Below are 16,939 nucleotides of genomic sequence, written 5' to 3'. Positions count from 1 at the left end.
CTGGGGCTCAGGCTGTGAAAGTCAGCCATGGGTGGCAGGGCACGGACCAGAACCCAGGCTTCAGACCTGCTTGAGCTGCCTGTGCTGGGCATGGCATGGGCAGAGGCCGGAGGTGCCTGACCCTTCTCAGTGCAGTCAGCTCAGGCCCCTTGCCTGCGCCCACCTGTCTTAGCTTCCTCATCTAGAACCTCGGGGGCTTCCTCCCTCACAGAACTGTTGAGAGCACTTAATCAGCTGAAACCAGGAAAGGGATGTGATTGGTGCCTGCCACACCTGTAGACACTCATAAGCCTTGTTCTTATCTTCCTTCGTCTCACCTCCCTGCCCCTCTGCTCGGGCCTCTTCTAGATCCAGCCCCAACCCCAGGTAAGGGCTGAGCCGGGCTGACTGGGGGCGGGGGGGTGGTCAGGCCTGTGGCTTGGCAACTGCCTGGGGTCACAAGTCAGGTGCCTCCCTTGACACAGCTGGTGGGGTCTGGCCAGGCCTACCTGCCCCACCTAAGCTTCTGGGACCCTGAGCCCAGGGCAGCCTATTCTCAGTCTCGGAAGGAAAGGTTCAGCCTCCAGGCCACTGTCCAGATGAGAAAAGGAGGCCTGGGATGTGGGTGGGGACAGGCCATCGTCCCTCAGCGTGGAGGCGGTGCAGCTTTGCTTATACACCATTCCCTGCGTAGGGAGGCCCTCCCCCCATGTCGGAGAAGCCCGGATCCAATCTCGGGACCAAATGCCAGCTCCCCAGGAACGGCCTCTTCTCCCCACTGGGTCTCTGTCCCTCTCTTTAGCTGATGGCGCTCCTAAGAATCTCCCGTGCTGCCACCAGAGCTTTTTATGTCGGATCCTGAAGGATGTATATAGTTGTTCCCCAGGGGGCTGTGGGCGGAGGAGGGCAATCCTGACTGACCACCCAGCGGGACCAGGAGCGTGGCGTGGGCGGTGCTCTGGCGCGCTGGAGGATGGTCCAAGTGGTGTCCCGTGAAACTGGTCAAACATAATACAACTCGTCAATCACCGGGCCAATGGCGCAGATGGGGAAACTGAGGCCGGGGACCAGGGAGTCGCCCCTGTCAGAATTCTCCTGGCTTTCGGAACGGGGCTGCCTCATTACCTGAGTGTGCGCGTCGCTCGCTCATTGCAAGAAGGGAAAAGCCTCCTCCAAATGGGGGAACGCGCGCCTCGCCTCAAAAACTCGTTCCCAGTAGCCCACGCCAGAGCTCTGCTCGTGGACTACAAGTCCCGGGAGGCCCCGCGGCGCAGCGCACGCGCAGCGGGCGTGCTCGCGGGCGCCCACCGAGAGGCGGCAGGGGCGGGGCGGGCGGCGCGCGGGCCGCCCATTGGCCAGGAGGCACGTCCGTTGGGCGGGCCCGCCCCTTGCAGGACCCGCCCCACCGCGCCCGCGCCTGGCGCCCGCGCCTCAGGACCTGCGGGGCCGCGCGGCGCATCCTGCGGGCGGCGGCGGCGGCGGCGGCGGGCGGCCGGGCGCAAGATGATGAAGTTTCGGTTCCGCAGACAGGGCGCCGACCCGCAGCGCGAGAAGCTCAAGCAGGAGCTCTTCGCCTTCCACAAGGTGCGGCGGCGGGCCGGGGGCGGCTGGCCGGGGGCGGGGACCGGGCCGGAGCCACGTCGGGCCGGGGGAGGGGTCGCACGCTGGGCCCGGCCGCCCCGCTCTGCTCTGCCCGAGCCGCGCGCCAGCCTCGCTCCGTCTCTGCTCTCCGCTCCCCTGCTTCTGTCTCCGCGCCTGGGACTCCGCCGGCCTCTCCCTGCGGGCCTCTCCGCCTCCGTGTGTCTCCGGGCGGCTCTCAACTCTCGCTCCGGCTCCCACTCTCTTGTCTCTTTATCTCTTTCTCGGGGACCCCTCGGCGCCCCTGCGCAGCCCTTGGGCCCGGTTTGTTTTGCTTTCGCACCCAGGCCGGTGGGGAGGGGTGCGGAGTGGAGGCAGATGTTGGGGGGTGGGGCTGGGAAATCCCTTCCCGGTTCCTCTCCTCCCTTCCCCCACCGCCCGGGGCTCCGGCTTGCGCTCTGCCCGGCATCGCCGGGGGCTCCAGCGGGGGATGCCTGGCCGTTTACTCAACTGCAGTTCGAATCGCGGGGCCTCAGTTTCCCTTGCTATGGAATAGGGCCACTGTCCTCCTTGCTGTGGGCTCTGTCACAGGGGCAGCCGACCCACCGCCTCTCCTGGAGCCAAGGCGGAGGTGGGGGCGGAGGGCTGCTCCTTCCTTTCTTTCCTGGGTAGGGCCAGAGGGGCCACGGGAAAGGGGCTGCCTTCAGCCCCGCCTCCCCTGCGCTGGTGTGTGGTTGAGAGAGGCCCCAGCCTGCCCCTTGCTAACTCTCCCCAGGGGTGTCACTTCTGGCCTCAATTTTACACCCAAGCCCTTTGATCGCAGGGCCCCTTGCTGCTCTTGGGGCCTAGAGTCATTATGCTCACACACCGGTGAGAAAATTGAGGTTTAGGGCTGACCACGTGCCCAAAGTCAGAGTGAGCTGGGGCACTTGGTCTTTGGGTCCCCTTGTCAGTGGTATCTTACTTTAGCCTTGAGGGCCAGGGGCTTCGGGAGGGGTGCTGTGGTCCCCACCTGGCTGCCCGGAGACTCGTCCAGGAGGAAGCTCTGGGGCGACCGGTCCCGCAGTGACCGAGGCTGGGTCACCTCTCAGGGTAGGCGGGGTTTTCCAGGTGGCGTAGGGGCTGCCAGGACCCTCAGACTTGGTGGCCAAGGGGCCCAGAGAGGAGGCTGGTGCCCAGGGGCTCTGAGGTGTCCCCCTTCCTGTGCTGAGTGGCCGAGGATGAGCCCCCTCGAGATGAGAGGACAGTGATGGTGGGGCAGGCGTAGTGCTCAGGTATCACTTCCTCAGCCAGGGAGTCGGGGTGTGAAGTGGGGACCTGAGACAGGTGGAAGGGAGGCTTGCTCCCCCTGGCTGGCGCCTGGTGGCAGAAGCTGGTCTCCCTGCCAAGGAGGGTGAGGCCCTGTTCTGAGTGGGCAGCAGTGGTGGGAGGGGGTGGTCTTGGGCAGAGGGTCACTAGAGAGGAGGGGCTGGTAGGTGATCACTAGAAAATAGGCCCAGATTCCCGAGTGGTGGGGCATGGGCAGGGGGTGGTGGTCCAGGGTGAACCTGGACTTTGGACTCAGTCTTGGGTCCAAATCCCAGCCCTGCCCACAAGTTGCCTGTGGCATGTCCACTCTATATCAGTTTAACGAATACCGCATCGGGGTGGGGCTGATGTACTAGTTGGGGAGATAGTGAGAAGCCGAAAGAAGAGAGGCAAGTGTGCGGCGTCCAGTGGTTTGGTTGGTGGTCAGTGCCGTGGGTGAAATCAGGCAGGTGAGGGTGTGGAGCGATGGCTGCTGGGCCAGCGCAGGGGGCCTCTGAGCAGTTGTCTTCTGAGCCGTGGGAAGGAGCCCACCGTGGAGAGTGCCGGGTGAAGCACGTTCCAGGTAGACGGACCGTAGATGCAGAGGTCCTAGTAGATTGGAGGAGGGCGGAAGGCCATCGAGTGAGCTGGGGGCCGGTGGGAGGAGCCAGGTGGAGGGGACTTGGCCTTGACTCGGAGTGAGCTGGGAGCCCCCGAGGTCCTGAGCAGAGGAGTGGGCCGCCAGACTCGGTCAGGTCCAGTGTGGGCATGGCGGTGCCGGTGCTCCCCAGCCCACCCCAGTCAAGTGGGCTCACCAGTGCCCATATGGGAAGCCGAGGCTTGGTCAGTGCTGTGACTCACCCAAGGCCAAGCCAGGTGCTCAGAGGGCTCAGTCCCTGCCCGGATGGGGTGAGGCTGGAGGCAGGCTGGGGCCACAGGCCTGGGGACCAGGGTTCCTTATAAAACTTGTGTCTTGCTGATGCAGTGGTCAGGGGGTACCAGCACCCACATGGGGTGTCCCACCTTGGTGTTGAGGGCAGGGGGCTGGGGGCCCAAGGGTGCAGGCTTCCCAGGGAGGGCCCCCAGCCAGGCCTCGGGGTTGACTAGGGGCTCCTTGGGTAGGTGGGGGGGGCGGCGAGCCAGGGCTGGTCTGCACTGGGACTGGCCCTGCCGGGAGCTGGGGACCTGGTAGGAGCCGTTGCATTGACACCCCCAGTGCACAAGCCCCCTGCCCACCATCCCAACCAGGGATGGGAAGGGAGTCACGTCTCCCAGTTTCCAGGTGGGAACCCAAGTCTGGCAGGTGCGTGACACCTTCGGGGCCGGGGCAGGAAGCTCCTTCTCTCTGGGCTCCAGTCTCCCTGTCTCTGGGGCTGGGGAGCAGCCCCGGGTCGGGGTGGCGCTCGAGAGCCTCTGCCTAGCTGGCCTTGGCTGCTGGCCTCTGACCACCCGTCAGAGCCTGTGTTGGGGGTTGCCTGGGACCACACCCCACTTCAGTCTGCCAGGAGGAGTGGGGTGCGGAGGCCTGCTCTGTGGGGCCGCGGGGTTCACTTCTGTGCCTGCGCCTCCTCTCGAGCCCCGTTCTATTTGTTTTCAGAACCCTGCGCACGGTGGGGTGGACCCGAGTGTAGAGAGGGACGTGGCCTCGACCGGGGGGCGGGGGGCCTCTGTGGCGGGGCCAGGGTTTCAGGCCCTTCCTCACCGGAGCTGTGATTACCCGTTTCGCAGCTGAGGGCACTGAGGCCCGGAGCATGGGTGCGAAGCAGTGGCAGAGCCTGGACGCTGCCTTGGGGTGGGTGGGCCGTGCCTGTGCCAATGCCCTCGTCTCCTTGCAGACCGTGGAGCATGGCTTCCCCAACCAGCCCAGCGCCCTGGCCTTTGACCCTGAGCTTCGCATCATGGCCATCGGCACCCGGTCTGGGGCTGTCAAGATGTATCCTTTGTGGGCCGCGGCCTTCGGAGCCCGTCAGAATGTCCTGGTTGCAGCTCCCCGTGTGCCGGGCCCCTGGGGCAGGGCCCCGGCTGGGAGGCCACGGGAGCTGCCCGGACCCTGGTGGAGGCTGGTGCAGCTGCTGCCCTGAGACGCCTCCTCACAGAGACGATGGGGCTCAGCTCGCGGTGGCCCCGGCTGCGCCGCGCTGCCTTTCAGCCAGCCAGTTACCTGGCAGTTACCATCCCAGCAGCTGTGACTGGGGAGGTGGGCCGGGGCTGGTTGCACACGGTCCCCAGCAAGGGTGGTGGGTGGGCCAGGGTCACGGCGGGCCTTGCCCTGGTGCCCGGGCACACACACGTGTGCCAGTGTGAAGACACGTGTGTCCAGCCGAGGCGCTGTGGCAGTACCAGGCTCGGCATGGTGGGCGCCGCGCGGCCCGCACCTGGACGCTCGCGCCACACAATGGGCCTGTGAGCCGCACAAAGGGGCATTTTCCGGCGAGCGCAGGGCGGGTGTGGGGGGAGGCGGGCAGCTGGACGCCTCCCTCCTGCCGTGGGGGATCCCAGCCCCGCTGCACGGGGGGAGCCCCTCAGGTGGGGCCCCAGGGGCAGGGTCTGGCCAGCCACTGCATGGTGGCACGGGGTCTCCCCACCCAGGGGCTGGGGGCACTGGCCAGGAAGTTGTGAGTTTGTCGACTCCAGGGAGAGCGGCTGGACCTGGGTGCCCCCACCTCCCGTGGGCCCCTGAGGCATCAGTGGGCACGCAGGGGCCGGTGCCCCGGCCGCCTGCCGAGGGGTCCCACTTCCTGGCCCGCTGCTTCTGCGTCTTACGGCACTGTCCTGCCCCGCGTGTGCTGTGGGCCCGGAGCCCCTTCCTCTGTGTCCCGGCGGAGTCTCTGCTGGTGGCACGGCCTTTCTCGTGCTCACAAAGGACAGGCAGGCAGACAGCCTCAGAGGGGGACGAGGCCCCCCACCCCTCCCAGACCATTCCGGCCTGAGTCCTGGGCTGGGAAACTGAGGCTGGCCACAGGGGCCGCGGCCCACCCCCCACCCCCCCACCCCCGGGTCTGGCCCCGTCTCCTTGGCGACCCTGGTTCCCTCCCAGTGCTCCTGCCCTGTTTTTTGTCCCCTTGTCTGTGTCCTCCCGGCTCCTGCAGGGAATCCCAACTCCAGCTCCAGGCAACGGCTCCTGCCTTGTCTCCAGGCAACGTCCCTGACCCCTGCCCAGTCCTCCCTCCTGGGGCCCCTCGGCCTGCCCGTCCACTGTGAAGCCTGGGGTTGCTGGGACTCTGGCGCTCACACTGGGCGCTGGAAGCAGGTCACCTAAGCTCTCCAAGCCTCCGTGGCCTCTCCCCTTGCAGTGGGGGCTGCCTGCCCCAGAAGGAGGTGGGGTTCCTGGCCTGCAGCTGGCATCGGCCTGTGGCCGAGCTTCCTGTGCCTGGCTTGGCATCTCCGCCTGTGTGATGCGGTGTGCGGGGCCGGCTCCTGTGCACACAGCCCGGAGAGGCTGACGCAGAGCCGTGAGCCGGGCCCGGGCCATGTGTGCGGGGGGCGCTTTTACCCTCACGTGCCCTGCGTCAGCCCCGCGAGGTGGGAGTGCAAGTCGCCAGCCCCTTTTACAGATGAGGAGGTGAAGGTCGTGCAGCAGCACTGACTTGCAGGACCGAGCGAGCCTGCGTGTCGAGTGGCGGTGCAAGACGGTGCTCCTTGCGGCGAGGAGCACCGTGGACTAGGGAGGCCCCTGGATAGGCAGGCCCATTGGATAGGGCCCTCAGAGTGGTCCTGGGAGGAGGAGGCGTGGTTTCCCAGCCTGTGCCTGCTTTCCGCCCTTGACCCGTCACCCTCAGCTACGGTGCCCCCGGCGTGGAGTTCACGGGCCTGCATCGAGACGCGGCCACCGTCACCCAGATGCACTTCCTGCCTGGCCAGGTGAGCCTCGGCCCTGCCACTGGCTCCCGTGAACCCCATTTCCGCCCCGCCCCCTGCCCCAGACCGGCTCAGTCTTGGTCTCACTCACCTGCCAGGGCCGCCTCCTGACCCTGCTGGACGACAGCAGCCTCCATCTTTGGGAGGTCGTCCACCACAACGGCTGCGCCCACCTGGAGGAAGCCCTCCACCACCAGCCACCCAGTCGCCCGGGCTTTGATGGTGCCAGGTACTGGGGGACTCGGCCAGGGATGGCTGCTGGATGTGGGGCGAGCCTGTGGAGGGGCAGGGGGACAGGAAGCCGCCCCGGGGCTGGGGTTCAGGGGGCACGTCTGATGGCCTGGCAGGCGTCAGGTGGGCATCCTGGTAGAGTCTGAGGTGAGCAGGGACAGTCTGTGCTCCAGGACCACTGGGGCCCCAGGAGACACGGGACGGGAGAGTGTGTCCAGAGCCCGGTGAGGGGCATTTGGGGCAGGAACTGACATCAGCACAGGTCCCCTGGGCCCTCAACTGGTGCGGGGCGATGGGCCACAGTGTGCCTGGGTGAAAGGGCGGGTCGGAGAAAGGAGGGTCCCGCTGGGCTGTGAGGTGCTGGCAGGTGCCCCAGGGGGGTGACAGCATGGGCTTGGACCCCTGGGGAGAGAGTACGGGGCCCCTTGGTTCCTGGCCCGGCAGCCCTTGTTGAAATGGCCAGCGCGGGTGAGTCCTTCAGGTTGCAAGGTGCCTGTGCAGCTCCGCGGGAGGCTCGTCCTGCTTGGGCTTGGACTGGGGCTAGATGACCCCTGCCTCCCCCCCGCCCCCGTGTCCAACCCTAACCCAGGATGGATTCCCGGGAAGCGATCCAGGGCCCTCCTGCAAGTCAGGGAGACATCCATGGACTGGGGGCGGGGCTTCCTGAGTGGGGCTCAGGGGGCCGTGCGTCCTGAAGGTTCTGGTCCTGGCCCAGGTGGGACTTGGTTCCTGCCTTCCCCTCTTGGTGGGTGGGAGGAGCTCAGGGGCCCTTCTCCAAGACCTGGGGACCTATTTTTATCCCTGTCCCTGCTGATGTCCTGATGAATAACCGAGCGAGCTAATTACGACGTCCGCAGCCACCACCGTGCCCTTTCTGGGGCTGTGGCGAGTGCAGAGGGGCTTTGGTGAGCTGATGGTAGCGGCTCAGCCCCCTCCACGCCCTCCTCAGCCGGCGGATGGGCTCCCGCCCTCACCCCCCTCCCCTCGGCCCCCACAGTGGCCTGCCCAGCCTCGCCCGCATCACTGTGGTCCTGCTGGTGGCTGCCGGTGACCTGGCAGCCCTGGGCACTGAGGGCGGAAGCGTCTTCTTCCTGGATGTTCCCACCCTGACGCTGCTCGAGGGGCAGACCCTTGGCCCGGACGAGGTTCTGCGAAGGTGAGAGGCCACCCGGCTTCCCTGCACCCCGTCCTCCGGGCGCGCTGCCACTGGCTCACCCCCCACGCCCCCCTCCCCTCTGCCCCCGCAGCGTGCCTGACGACTACCGGTGCGGGAAGGCCCTGGGCCCCGTGGAGTCTCTCCAGGGACACCTGCGGGACCCCACCAAGATCCTTATCGGCTACAGCCGAGGCCTGCTGGTCATCTGGAACCGGGCCGCGCGGTGTGCTGACCGCATCTTCCTAGGGAACCAGGTGTGTGGCGGAGCGGGGAGGCCGGCGGCTGTGCCGGGGCCTCAGCTCACAGCTGCTGCGCTCACGCCCGTCCACCCCGCCCCGCAGCAGCTGGAGAGTGTGTGCTGGGAGCGCAGCGGCCGCACGCTGGTCAGCTCGCACAGCGACGGCAGCTACGCCGTCTGGGCCACGGACGCCGGCGACTCCCCGACGACACAGCCCACCGTGGCCACCACGCCCTACGGTGAGTGCCGGGGAGGCCTGTGCGAGGTCGGCAGTGACCCTGAGCTCAGACTGGCCTTGGTGGGGGGCTTTGGGAGGACTTGTAGAAGGTGGCGGGGCTGAGCCCAGCCGCAAAGATGAGACCCCCCCGGGGCTGTCGGGCAGCGTGCCTTCCCTCGGGAGGTGGGAGCGTTGGAGGCAGGAGGAGAACGGAGAAGCGGCCGGGGCTCGGTGAGCCTGATGCTGTCCTACCCCCCAGGCCCCTTCCCCTGCAAAGCCATCAGCAAGATCCTGTGGCGAAACTGTGCGTCGGGGTAGGTGGTGCGCCGGGGCCACACCCGGCTGCGGGAGCGCAGGGCGGGGCTGGGGGAGGCTCTCCTGGTCCCCACGGGGCCCCTCCGGTGGCTCACGTGGCTCCTCCGCCCCGAGCAGCGAGCACTTCATCGTCTTCAGCGGTGGCATGCCCCGCGCCAGCTATGGCGACCGCCACTGCGTGAGTGTGCTCCAGGCCGAGACCCTGGTGACGCTGGACTTCACCTCCCGCGTCATCGACTTCTTCACGGTGCACAGCACGCGGCCCGAGGACGGTGCGTACCTGCCCTCCCACCCCGTGCCCGTGTGTCTGCGGCTGCACTCACCCACCCCGTCCCGCAGAGTTCGACGAGCCCCAGGCCCTGGCCGTGCTGCTCGAAGAGGAGCTGGTGGTGCTGGACCTGCAGACGCCCGGCTGGCCGGCCGTGCCCGCCCCATACCTGGCCCCGCTGCACTCGTCCGCCATCACCTGCTCGGCCCACGTTGCCAACGTCCCCGCCAAGCTGTGGGCCCGCATCGTGAGCGCTGGCGAGCAGCAGAACCCCCAGCCGGCCTCCGGTGCCTCGGTGTGTGCCCGGAGGAAGGGTGCTGCCTGGGCACGCGCCTGAGATGGGGGTGTGGCAGGTGTATGTGGGGAGCTCAGAGGGACTTTGTGCCCTGGATGCCACTCCTGGGGTGAGAGGAGGAAGATGCTTGTCCTGACCTTCTGCTTCCGTCTCTGTCTCCGTCTCTCAGAGCTGGCCTATCACCGGGGGCCGGAACCTGGCTCAGGAGCCGGCCCAGCGAGGGCTGCTGCTGACCGGGTAGGCGAACACGTGTCCCCGGCTCAGCCCAGTTGTGACGCGTGGTGTGAGTGTGTGTGTGTGGGCGAGCAGGGCCTGGCGCAGCCCGTGCGGGTGCGGGAGGGCCCATCCTGGGCCTGGTGGGAGCTGACCTGCTCGCTGACTCAGGCCCGGCCCCTGGTGGGACCAGGTCATCCCCATTCCCGCAGGGTTCACTGGGGTGAAGCCTCTCTAGACTCTGGTTTAAGGCTCAGCCCTCCTTTTAGCCCGAAACTGGGCTCCACCCACTCAGCCTGCCCCGGGACTGGAAAATCTGGGCTGGCCCATGCCGAGCTGCACAGGGCAGGTGCCCGAGAGCCCAGCCTGGGCCTGGCGGGCGCTGACGTGCCCGGTGACTCGGGCCCTGACTTCCTGCCCAGCCCCTGCCATCCGCCTGTGCTGGGACCCTCGGGCCTCTGACTCCAGCGGCCCCTCTCCAGTGAGAACTCCTCACCGTGGCTTTCAGGACCTCCGGAGCCGTCCCACCCGGTCCCACGGCCTCACTCACCTCATGCCCTGGCTCTGGGCTCCCCCCACCACCCAGGCGCCGGTGACCTGGACTCTGCAGCTGTGTCCTGAGGCTGCACCCCAGTTTGGTCTGCTTCTCCCCCATTTCCCTCTCTGCTTCCTCCCGGCCTCCCCAGGCTTCCTGCTGCTGCCCCTGCCCCAGCCGATCCCTCCGCTCTGTGACTGCCTCTCTGGTCACCTTTTCTGGAGGCTCCCCTGGGGGCAGAGCCTCCGTAGTCCTCTGTTCCCTGCGTCACCCGCCCCTCACCTCCTGCTCATCATTTCTGGTGATTATTTCCGCACCTTCTCACCCTCTTTGCAGGGAAGGGCCCAGCACCTGCTGTATGTGGCCTGGCATACAGTAGGCGCTCAGTATGTGTCCTGTACGGTTGGTACTTCCTGTTTGCTGTGTGCAGTGGGAGTCTAGTCAGTGTCTGGCTTAGGCACTTAGTGCCCAGTGCGTGGTTGCTGGATGACTGGAGGGGGCGGGGGGCTGGAGGACCTGGGACCTGACCTCACCTTCCCTGCAGGCACGAGGATGGCACTGTGCGGTTCTGGGACGCCTCCGGCGTGGCCCTGCGGCCGCTCTACAAGCTGAGCACCGCCGGCCTCTTTCAGACAGACTGCGAGCACGCCGACAGCCTGGCCCAGGCCGCCGAGGACGACTGGCCACCCTTCCGCAAGGTGGGCCCCTCCCCTGGCTCCGGGGAGCCTGGTCCGGGCTCCGCCCTGTGTTACCAGTCCTTCCACCCTGCAGGTGGGCTGCTTCGACCCCTACAGCGACGATCCACGTCTTGGCGTGCAGAAGGTGGCGCTCTGCAAGTACACCGCCCAGATGGTGGTGGCCGGCACCGCGGGCCAGGTAGGGCCAAGGCGGGCCAGGTAGGGCCAAGGCGCCCCCAGGGCTGCGGGTCTTGGGGGGCTTTCTGGAGGGTCTGGTGGGGTGGTAGAGGGACCGGAGCAGCAAAAACCCAGAGGCGGGAACGGGGCTCCAGGTGGGACCAGCCAGGGCTGTGGGGACCCACAGAGGCTTGGGGCTGGGGTGGGAGCACAGGTGTTAGATGAGCCCCGGGAGGGCAGGGCTGGCAGGTCCTGGTCGCCACCGTGTTGTTCAGTGAGGGCCCTGGTATACAGTGGGCGTCCAGTAAGTGTTTATTCAGAGGATGCACTGGAGACAATCCTGGGACCACCCTGGCAGAGGCATCGGAGGCTCGGGTGGGGCGTGGGTGGCCCCCTTTGTGCCGACCGCCCCATGCCCCCCCCGCCCCTCAGGTGCTGGTGCTGGAGTTAAGTGATGAGCCGTCGGATCAGGCGGTGGGCGTGGCCAGCGTGGACCTCCTCCAGGACCGTGAGGGCTTCACGTGGAAGGGCCACGAGCGGCTGAGCCCACGCACAGGGCCGCTGCCCTGGCCGGCCGGCTTCCAGCCCCGCGCACTGGTCCAGTGCCTGCCGCCGGCTGCTGTCACTGCCGTCACGCTCCACGCTGAGTGGGGCCTTGTGGCCTTTGGCACCAGCCACGGCTTCGGCCTCTTCGACTACCTGCGCAGGAGCCCCGTGCTGGCCAGGTGCGTGCGGGCCCCTCCCGAGGTTTGCTGGGGCGCAGGTGGGGGGTGCTTTAGTTAGGCCCCCTGGTGGCTGGGCTCGAGGGCGGGCTTGGGGCTCGGGCTTCCCTGATGCCCGGCACTTGCGCCCCCAGGTGCACCCTGCACCCCAACGACTCCCTGGCCATGGAGGGGCCGCTGTCCCGCGTGAAGTCGCTCAAGAAGTCACTGCGCCAGTCCTTCCGGCGCATCCGCAAAAGCCGCGTCTCGGGCAAGAAGCGCTTGACTGCCGCCAGCAGCAAGGTGGGCCAGGCGGCTGGGCGGCCGGGTGGGACGACAGGGGCGGGAAGACCGGGCTCCCGAGCCTCGTGCCCCTCAAGTTGCAGGAGGCCAACGCGCAGCTGGCGGAGCAGGCCGGCCCCCACGACGTGGAGGTGACGCCCGTGCAGCGCCGCATTGAGCCCCGCTCGGCCGATGACTCCCTCTCGGGCGTCGTGCGCTGCCTCTACTTCGCCGACACCTTCCTTCGCGACGGTGAGGCCGGGAGGGGTGTGCTGGGGAGGTGGCCCTGGGTGGTGTGGCCCGGATTCCGGTCAGCCGCCTGGGAAACGGGCGTGGAGTGGCGCCTCCCGGAAGGTTGGAAAGTGTTGCCTGCTGAGTGCTGGGCTGCGCTGGCAACAGGGTGCCCCGGGACAGCCCGACGGTGGGGTTGGTGAACGGAGACCCGAGTGGAGACGGGAGCCCGGGTCCTGGGGGGGTGTGTGTGCCGCAGCGCCGAGGCTGAGGTGGGCGTGTGTCAGGAGACCCCGGGCAGCGTGGCTGGAGCAGAGGACGGGCCCGGGAGGTGTGGGTTCCGGCTGCCTAGCCAAGGAGCTGGCTTTATATATAGTAAGGTTTTTTTTTTTAAATATAAATTTATTTATTTATTTATTTTTGGTTGCGTTCGGTCTTTGTTGCTGCGTGCGGGTTTTCTCTAGTTGCGGCGAGCGGGGGCTACTCTTCGTTGCAGTGCGTGGGCTTCTTATTGTGGTGGCTTCTCTTGTTGCGGAGCACGGGCTCTAGGCGCACGGGCTTCAGTAGTTGTGGCGCGCGGGCTCTAGAGCACAGGCTCAGTAGTTGTGGCGCACGGGCTTGGTTGCTCCGCGGCATGTGGGATCTTCCCGGACCAGGGCTCGAACCCGTGTCCCCTGCATTGGCAGGTGGATTCTTAACCACTGCACTACCAGGGAAGCCCGAGGAGCTGGCTTTGACCCCGAGCGGTTGGAGCCCCTGAGGGTCCTGCAGAGGGCAGTGATGCGGTCGGGTTTATGGACGGAGTTGCTGATTGGTTTAACTTGATGATGGGGCACATCTGTCGTGTCTCGGGGATTTTAAGTGAAAGCCCCTGTGTGAGCAGCTCAGTGTGCGTCTGGTGGACATAACCTACAGCCAGGGTTCCCGAGTCGCACGCCGTAGCATTGACGCTGAAGCTAGAGTCTTCCTGTCACACTCGGCCCACAGGCGGCTCTGTTCATCTCAGAAACGCCTTTTTGGGGTTGGGTCAGTGTCCAGCTAGTCTGCACGTGGCGCTGTCATTGATGCGTCTTTCCGTCTCCGTCTGGGAGGGGAGCCCCCACTCCTGGTGGTGTTTGTGGAGCCTCCCTCTGCCCGGTGGATCCTCCCACTGTCTGGATGCGGCAGCCCCGGGGTTTTGGTTGGCCTGCTTCCAGTGTCCCCGAGAAGCCAGCTGGGCTTTGGCAAGCATGGCTTTGATTGCTCACTAATTTTTTGCTCCGGTTCCGCCCCCCACCGTGGTTGCTGCTGAGGTCACCAGTTCATCAAAGGTGCACAGTGGTGACTGCCTGGTCCATCCACGCCTGTGCGTTTTTAGCCGATTTTCCACTTCTTCCTGAGGGGGGGTCAGCTTGCACGGGATGGCAGGCTTGGTGTCTGCGGCAGGACCAGTGATGGACGTAGGGGAGTCGTGGCTCCGCGATGGGGCCGCATCCCCGGGATGCTGGCGGGGGCGGGTCTGAGAGGTCAGGGTCCAGTTTGACATCCCCGCGGAGGTGCCCTAGAGGTCACTCCTGCGCCTGCAGGAGGACTGGCCGAGGTCACCAGGGAGGTGTGGGCTGGAGAGAACCAGTTCGGGTCCCAGGGCATCGGGAGGGGCGGGGAGGGGAGGCACGTGCCTGCCTCACCAGCCCATCGTCCCCCAGCGGCCCACCACGGCCCCACCATGTGGGCGGGCACCAACTCGGGCTCCGTGTTTGCCTATGCGCTGGAGGTGCCTGCGGCAGTGGCGAACAGTGACAGGCGGCCCGAGCGGGCAGTGGAGGCCGTGCTGGGCAAGGAGGTACAGCTGATGCACCGCGCACCCGTGGTGGCCGTGGCCGTGCTGGATGGACGCGGCCGCCCGCTGCCGGAGCCCTACGAGGCCTCAAGGGACCTGGCACAGGCGCCTGACATGCAGGGCGGCCACGCTGTGCTTATCGCATCTGAGGAGCAGTTCAAGGTGAGCTGACACAGAGACCCCTGGGGCTTCCGTCTCCTGGACACCGCCAGACCCTTGACGACGCTTGCCCGCCTACGCCCACTTGCTGAGACCTCCCGAGAGCCCCCAGCCGGCAGCGACGCCCCGGGGAACCCCGGGGGCCCCCAGGACCTCAACCGCCCCCCCAGAGCTCCAGGTGTGGGGGGTCCCGGCCCCCTGCCCTTCCAACCGGCGGGACTGGCTCCACCACAGCGGGAGGGGCCTGGCAGGTTTCCGGGCAGAGAAGCGGGTGGGGCTGGAGAGCCGGGCTGGGTGGCGGCATGGGGGCGAGGACGGGCCAGGCTCTGCTCAGTGGCCATCCCCTGCCCGCCTCCAGGTGTTCACGCTGCCCAAAGTGAGCGCCAAGACCAAGTTCAAGCTGACGGCCCACGAGGGCTGCCGCGTGCGCAAGGTGGCCCTGGCCACCTTTGCCAGCGTGGCCTGCGAGGACTACGCCGAGACCTGCCTGGCCTGCCTCACCAACCTGGGCGACGTGCACGTGTTCTCGGTGCCTGGCCTGCGGCCCCAGGTGCACTATGCCTGCATCCGCAAGGAGGACATCAGTGGCATCGCTTCCTGCGTCTTCACACGACACGGCCAGGGTGAGGGCCCCGGACGGCAGGGGAGGGGCCGCTCACAGGGCTTCCGGAAGAGGGGGCAGGCCCTTCACTACGCTCTCTGCTCCCCTCCCACCCACCCCTAGGGTTCTACCTGATTTCCCCGTCGGAGTTCGAGCGCTTTTCCCTGAGCGCCCGGAACATCACGGAGCCGCTCTGCTCTCTGGACATCAGTTGGCCCCGTGATGCCATGCGTGCCAGGTGCGTGGAGGGGGTGGGGCCTGGAGCAAGGAGCAGGGTTGCCATCCCCGGTGTCACCCCTCTCTGGTCCCAGGGCTCAGGAGTGGGAGGGTGGGGGCCTGGCCCTCGAGCCATGAGGCACCTGCCCCTGGTCCCCAGCACAGACCCATCTCTGCAGCTACAGGCCCCAAGAGTCGCCCAAGCTGAGCCAGGCTAACGGGACCCCTGGCGTCGTCCTGGGTCCACAGAGCCGCAGCGGAAGCCCCGATCCCACCCGCAGCGAGGGAACTGGTGAGGAGGGAGGGTCTCTGCGGGATGCGGCCCCTGAGGGGGCTGGGGAAAGGGCATGCTGGGCACGAGAGGGTGGGGGTCCGTGTGCTGGTGCCGTGGTCCACTGTGCGCTGGACTCAGGACCAGGGCCCCAGGTGTGGAGGCTGCCCCGGGGCCCTGAGAAGGGCCTGATCACTTCCTCTCTGCAGACACCCCGGAGCTGCCTGAGGCCACGCTCTCACCCACGTCCGTTGACTCAGCCACCAGTGCCGACACGACGCTGGACACGACAGGGGACGTGACGGTGGAGGACGTGAAGGACTTCCTGGGGTGAGGAGGTGGCTGGCTCCACAGGAGGGGGTTGGTTGGCTCCCAGCCTCCCACCCCGCACCCTTCAGCCAGCCTCATATCCCAGCTGGGCACAGAAGGCCGCGGAGGGCCTGACCCCAGACCCGCTGACCGCTGCCCCTCCCCACAGCTCTTCGGAGGAATCTGAGAAGAACCTGCGGAACCTGTCAGAGGACGAGGCCCGAGCCTGCCCCATCCTGATTGGATGAGGCACTCAGGTGCGGGGCCCTGGTCCCCTCGGCGCGGCCTCAGCCCCCCACCCCCACCCCCCGGGTCTTGCACCCGAAACCCTGGCAGGCCCGGGGAGGTGTTTCCCCAGCAGGGCCGGCCCATCAGCCCCCAGATAACACGGCTGGTGTCTGGAACGAGACCAGGCCAAACCACCTAGGGGAACGGCAGCTTGGGGCTCAGATGGGTTTGGTCAGCCTGTTTCGCAGGTGAGATCACCCAGGTGTGCGAGATCAGGCGCTGCCCGAGGCTGACCGGCCCAGGCCCGAATCTGAGGCCGTAGGTCTGCCCCGCCCCCCGCCTCTCCCTGCACGGACGCTGTGGCTCCCTCTGTTGCTGGGGTCACCACTGCCCCCTCCAGGGCCACGCTTTGGTCTCAGGGGCCCAGATGTGGTCAGGGCTAAGGCCATCACTACAGGGCCCTTGCCCTCGTCCTGGACAGGAGACTGAGCGGTGGCACACGTGTGGCCAGGCCGCCTGCCCCCTTGGACCTCCCTGGCCTTTTGCCGATCCCTTTTTCCTTCATCCACCAGGAAAGCCAGAACTGCCAGGCCTGCCCTGTTCGGAGCTGGGACCCAGGACCCCGGCCCTTCATGTAGACCTGCACCTGCTAATCTCAGGCTCCAGCGGGACCTGCCCAGCCTGGCCCCGGAGGCCACCCGGGAGGTCAGGTGCCACAGGGGAGAGCAGCTGGGGCTCACAGCCCCGTCACCTCCCAGGCGACAACACCGTCCTTTCCCTCTCCTTTTGCAAAGAGTATTTTTCTAACGCCTGTGCCAGGCACCACAGTCATTTCTAAAACTATTTTGGTACGTGCTCCCGGGCCAGCACCCCCAAGCCCCCCCCCCGCCGCAGGCTGTGCACGAGAGTGTGTGTGTGTTTCTGACTGAGAGCTCCACCAGGAGTGTGTGTGTGTGTGTGTGTGTGTGTGTGTGAGCTCCACCAGGAGTGTGTGTGTGTGTAGCGGGGGTCAGGATGGGTTTCCTTGTAGATTGTACCCTGGGTTTTTTTTTCCTGTCATTTTGTTAAAATTAGCAATTTTAATATTAAAAATACTGA

At 66.8% G+C, this 16,939-nt stretch overlaps 1 protein-coding gene across 3 annotated transcripts; it reads left to right on the top strand.

Annotated features, from left to right (window-relative positions):
• Positions 1 to 1,415: 1,415 nt before the first annotated feature.
• On the top strand, positions 1,416 to 16,905 carry LLGL1 (LLGL scribble cell polarity complex component 1). Of its 3 annotated transcripts, none has more exons than XM_059997376.1 (23): positions 1,416 to 1,563; positions 4,680 to 4,777; positions 6,624 to 6,705; positions 6,801 to 6,931; positions 7,931 to 8,089; positions 8,181 to 8,343; positions 8,431 to 8,566; positions 8,804 to 8,858; positions 8,977 to 9,131; positions 9,199 to 9,422; positions 9,592 to 9,659; positions 10,715 to 10,868; positions 10,942 to 11,046; positions 11,457 to 11,749; positions 11,881 to 12,028; positions 12,106 to 12,259; positions 13,924 to 14,219; positions 14,575 to 14,839; positions 14,941 to 15,055; positions 15,219 to 15,325; positions 15,514 to 15,634; positions 15,783 to 15,870; positions 16,414 to 16,905. In XM_059997376.1, the coding sequence occupies exons 1-22, from the start codon at positions 1,483 to 1,485 to the stop codon at positions 15,859 to 15,861; spliced, it is 3,189 nt and encodes a 1,062-aa protein (XP_059853359.1). In that variant the 5' UTR covers positions 1,416 to 1,482; the 3' UTR covers positions 15,862 to 15,870; positions 16,414 to 16,905. The 3 variants fall into 3 exon arrangements, with proteins under 3 accessions (XP_059853359.1, XP_059853360.1, XP_059853358.1); XM_059997377.1 differs by having other exon boundaries at positions 12,112 to 12,259; positions 15,213 to 15,325; positions 16,414 to 16,904; XM_059997375.1 differs by having other exon boundaries at positions 15,213 to 15,325; positions 16,414 to 16,903.
• Positions 16,906 to 16,939: the final 34 nt, after the last annotated feature.

This window comes from Delphinus delphis, chromosome 19 (assembly GCF_949987515.2).
Source record: "Delphinus delphis chromosome 19, mDelDel1.2, whole genome shotgun sequence".
Taxonomy (NCBI): Eukaryota; Metazoa; Chordata; class Mammalia; order Artiodactyla; family Delphinidae; genus Delphinus; species Delphinus delphis.
Note: the sequence above shows the minus strand (reverse complement) of the source record. Positions and strands in the feature narration are given on the sequence as shown.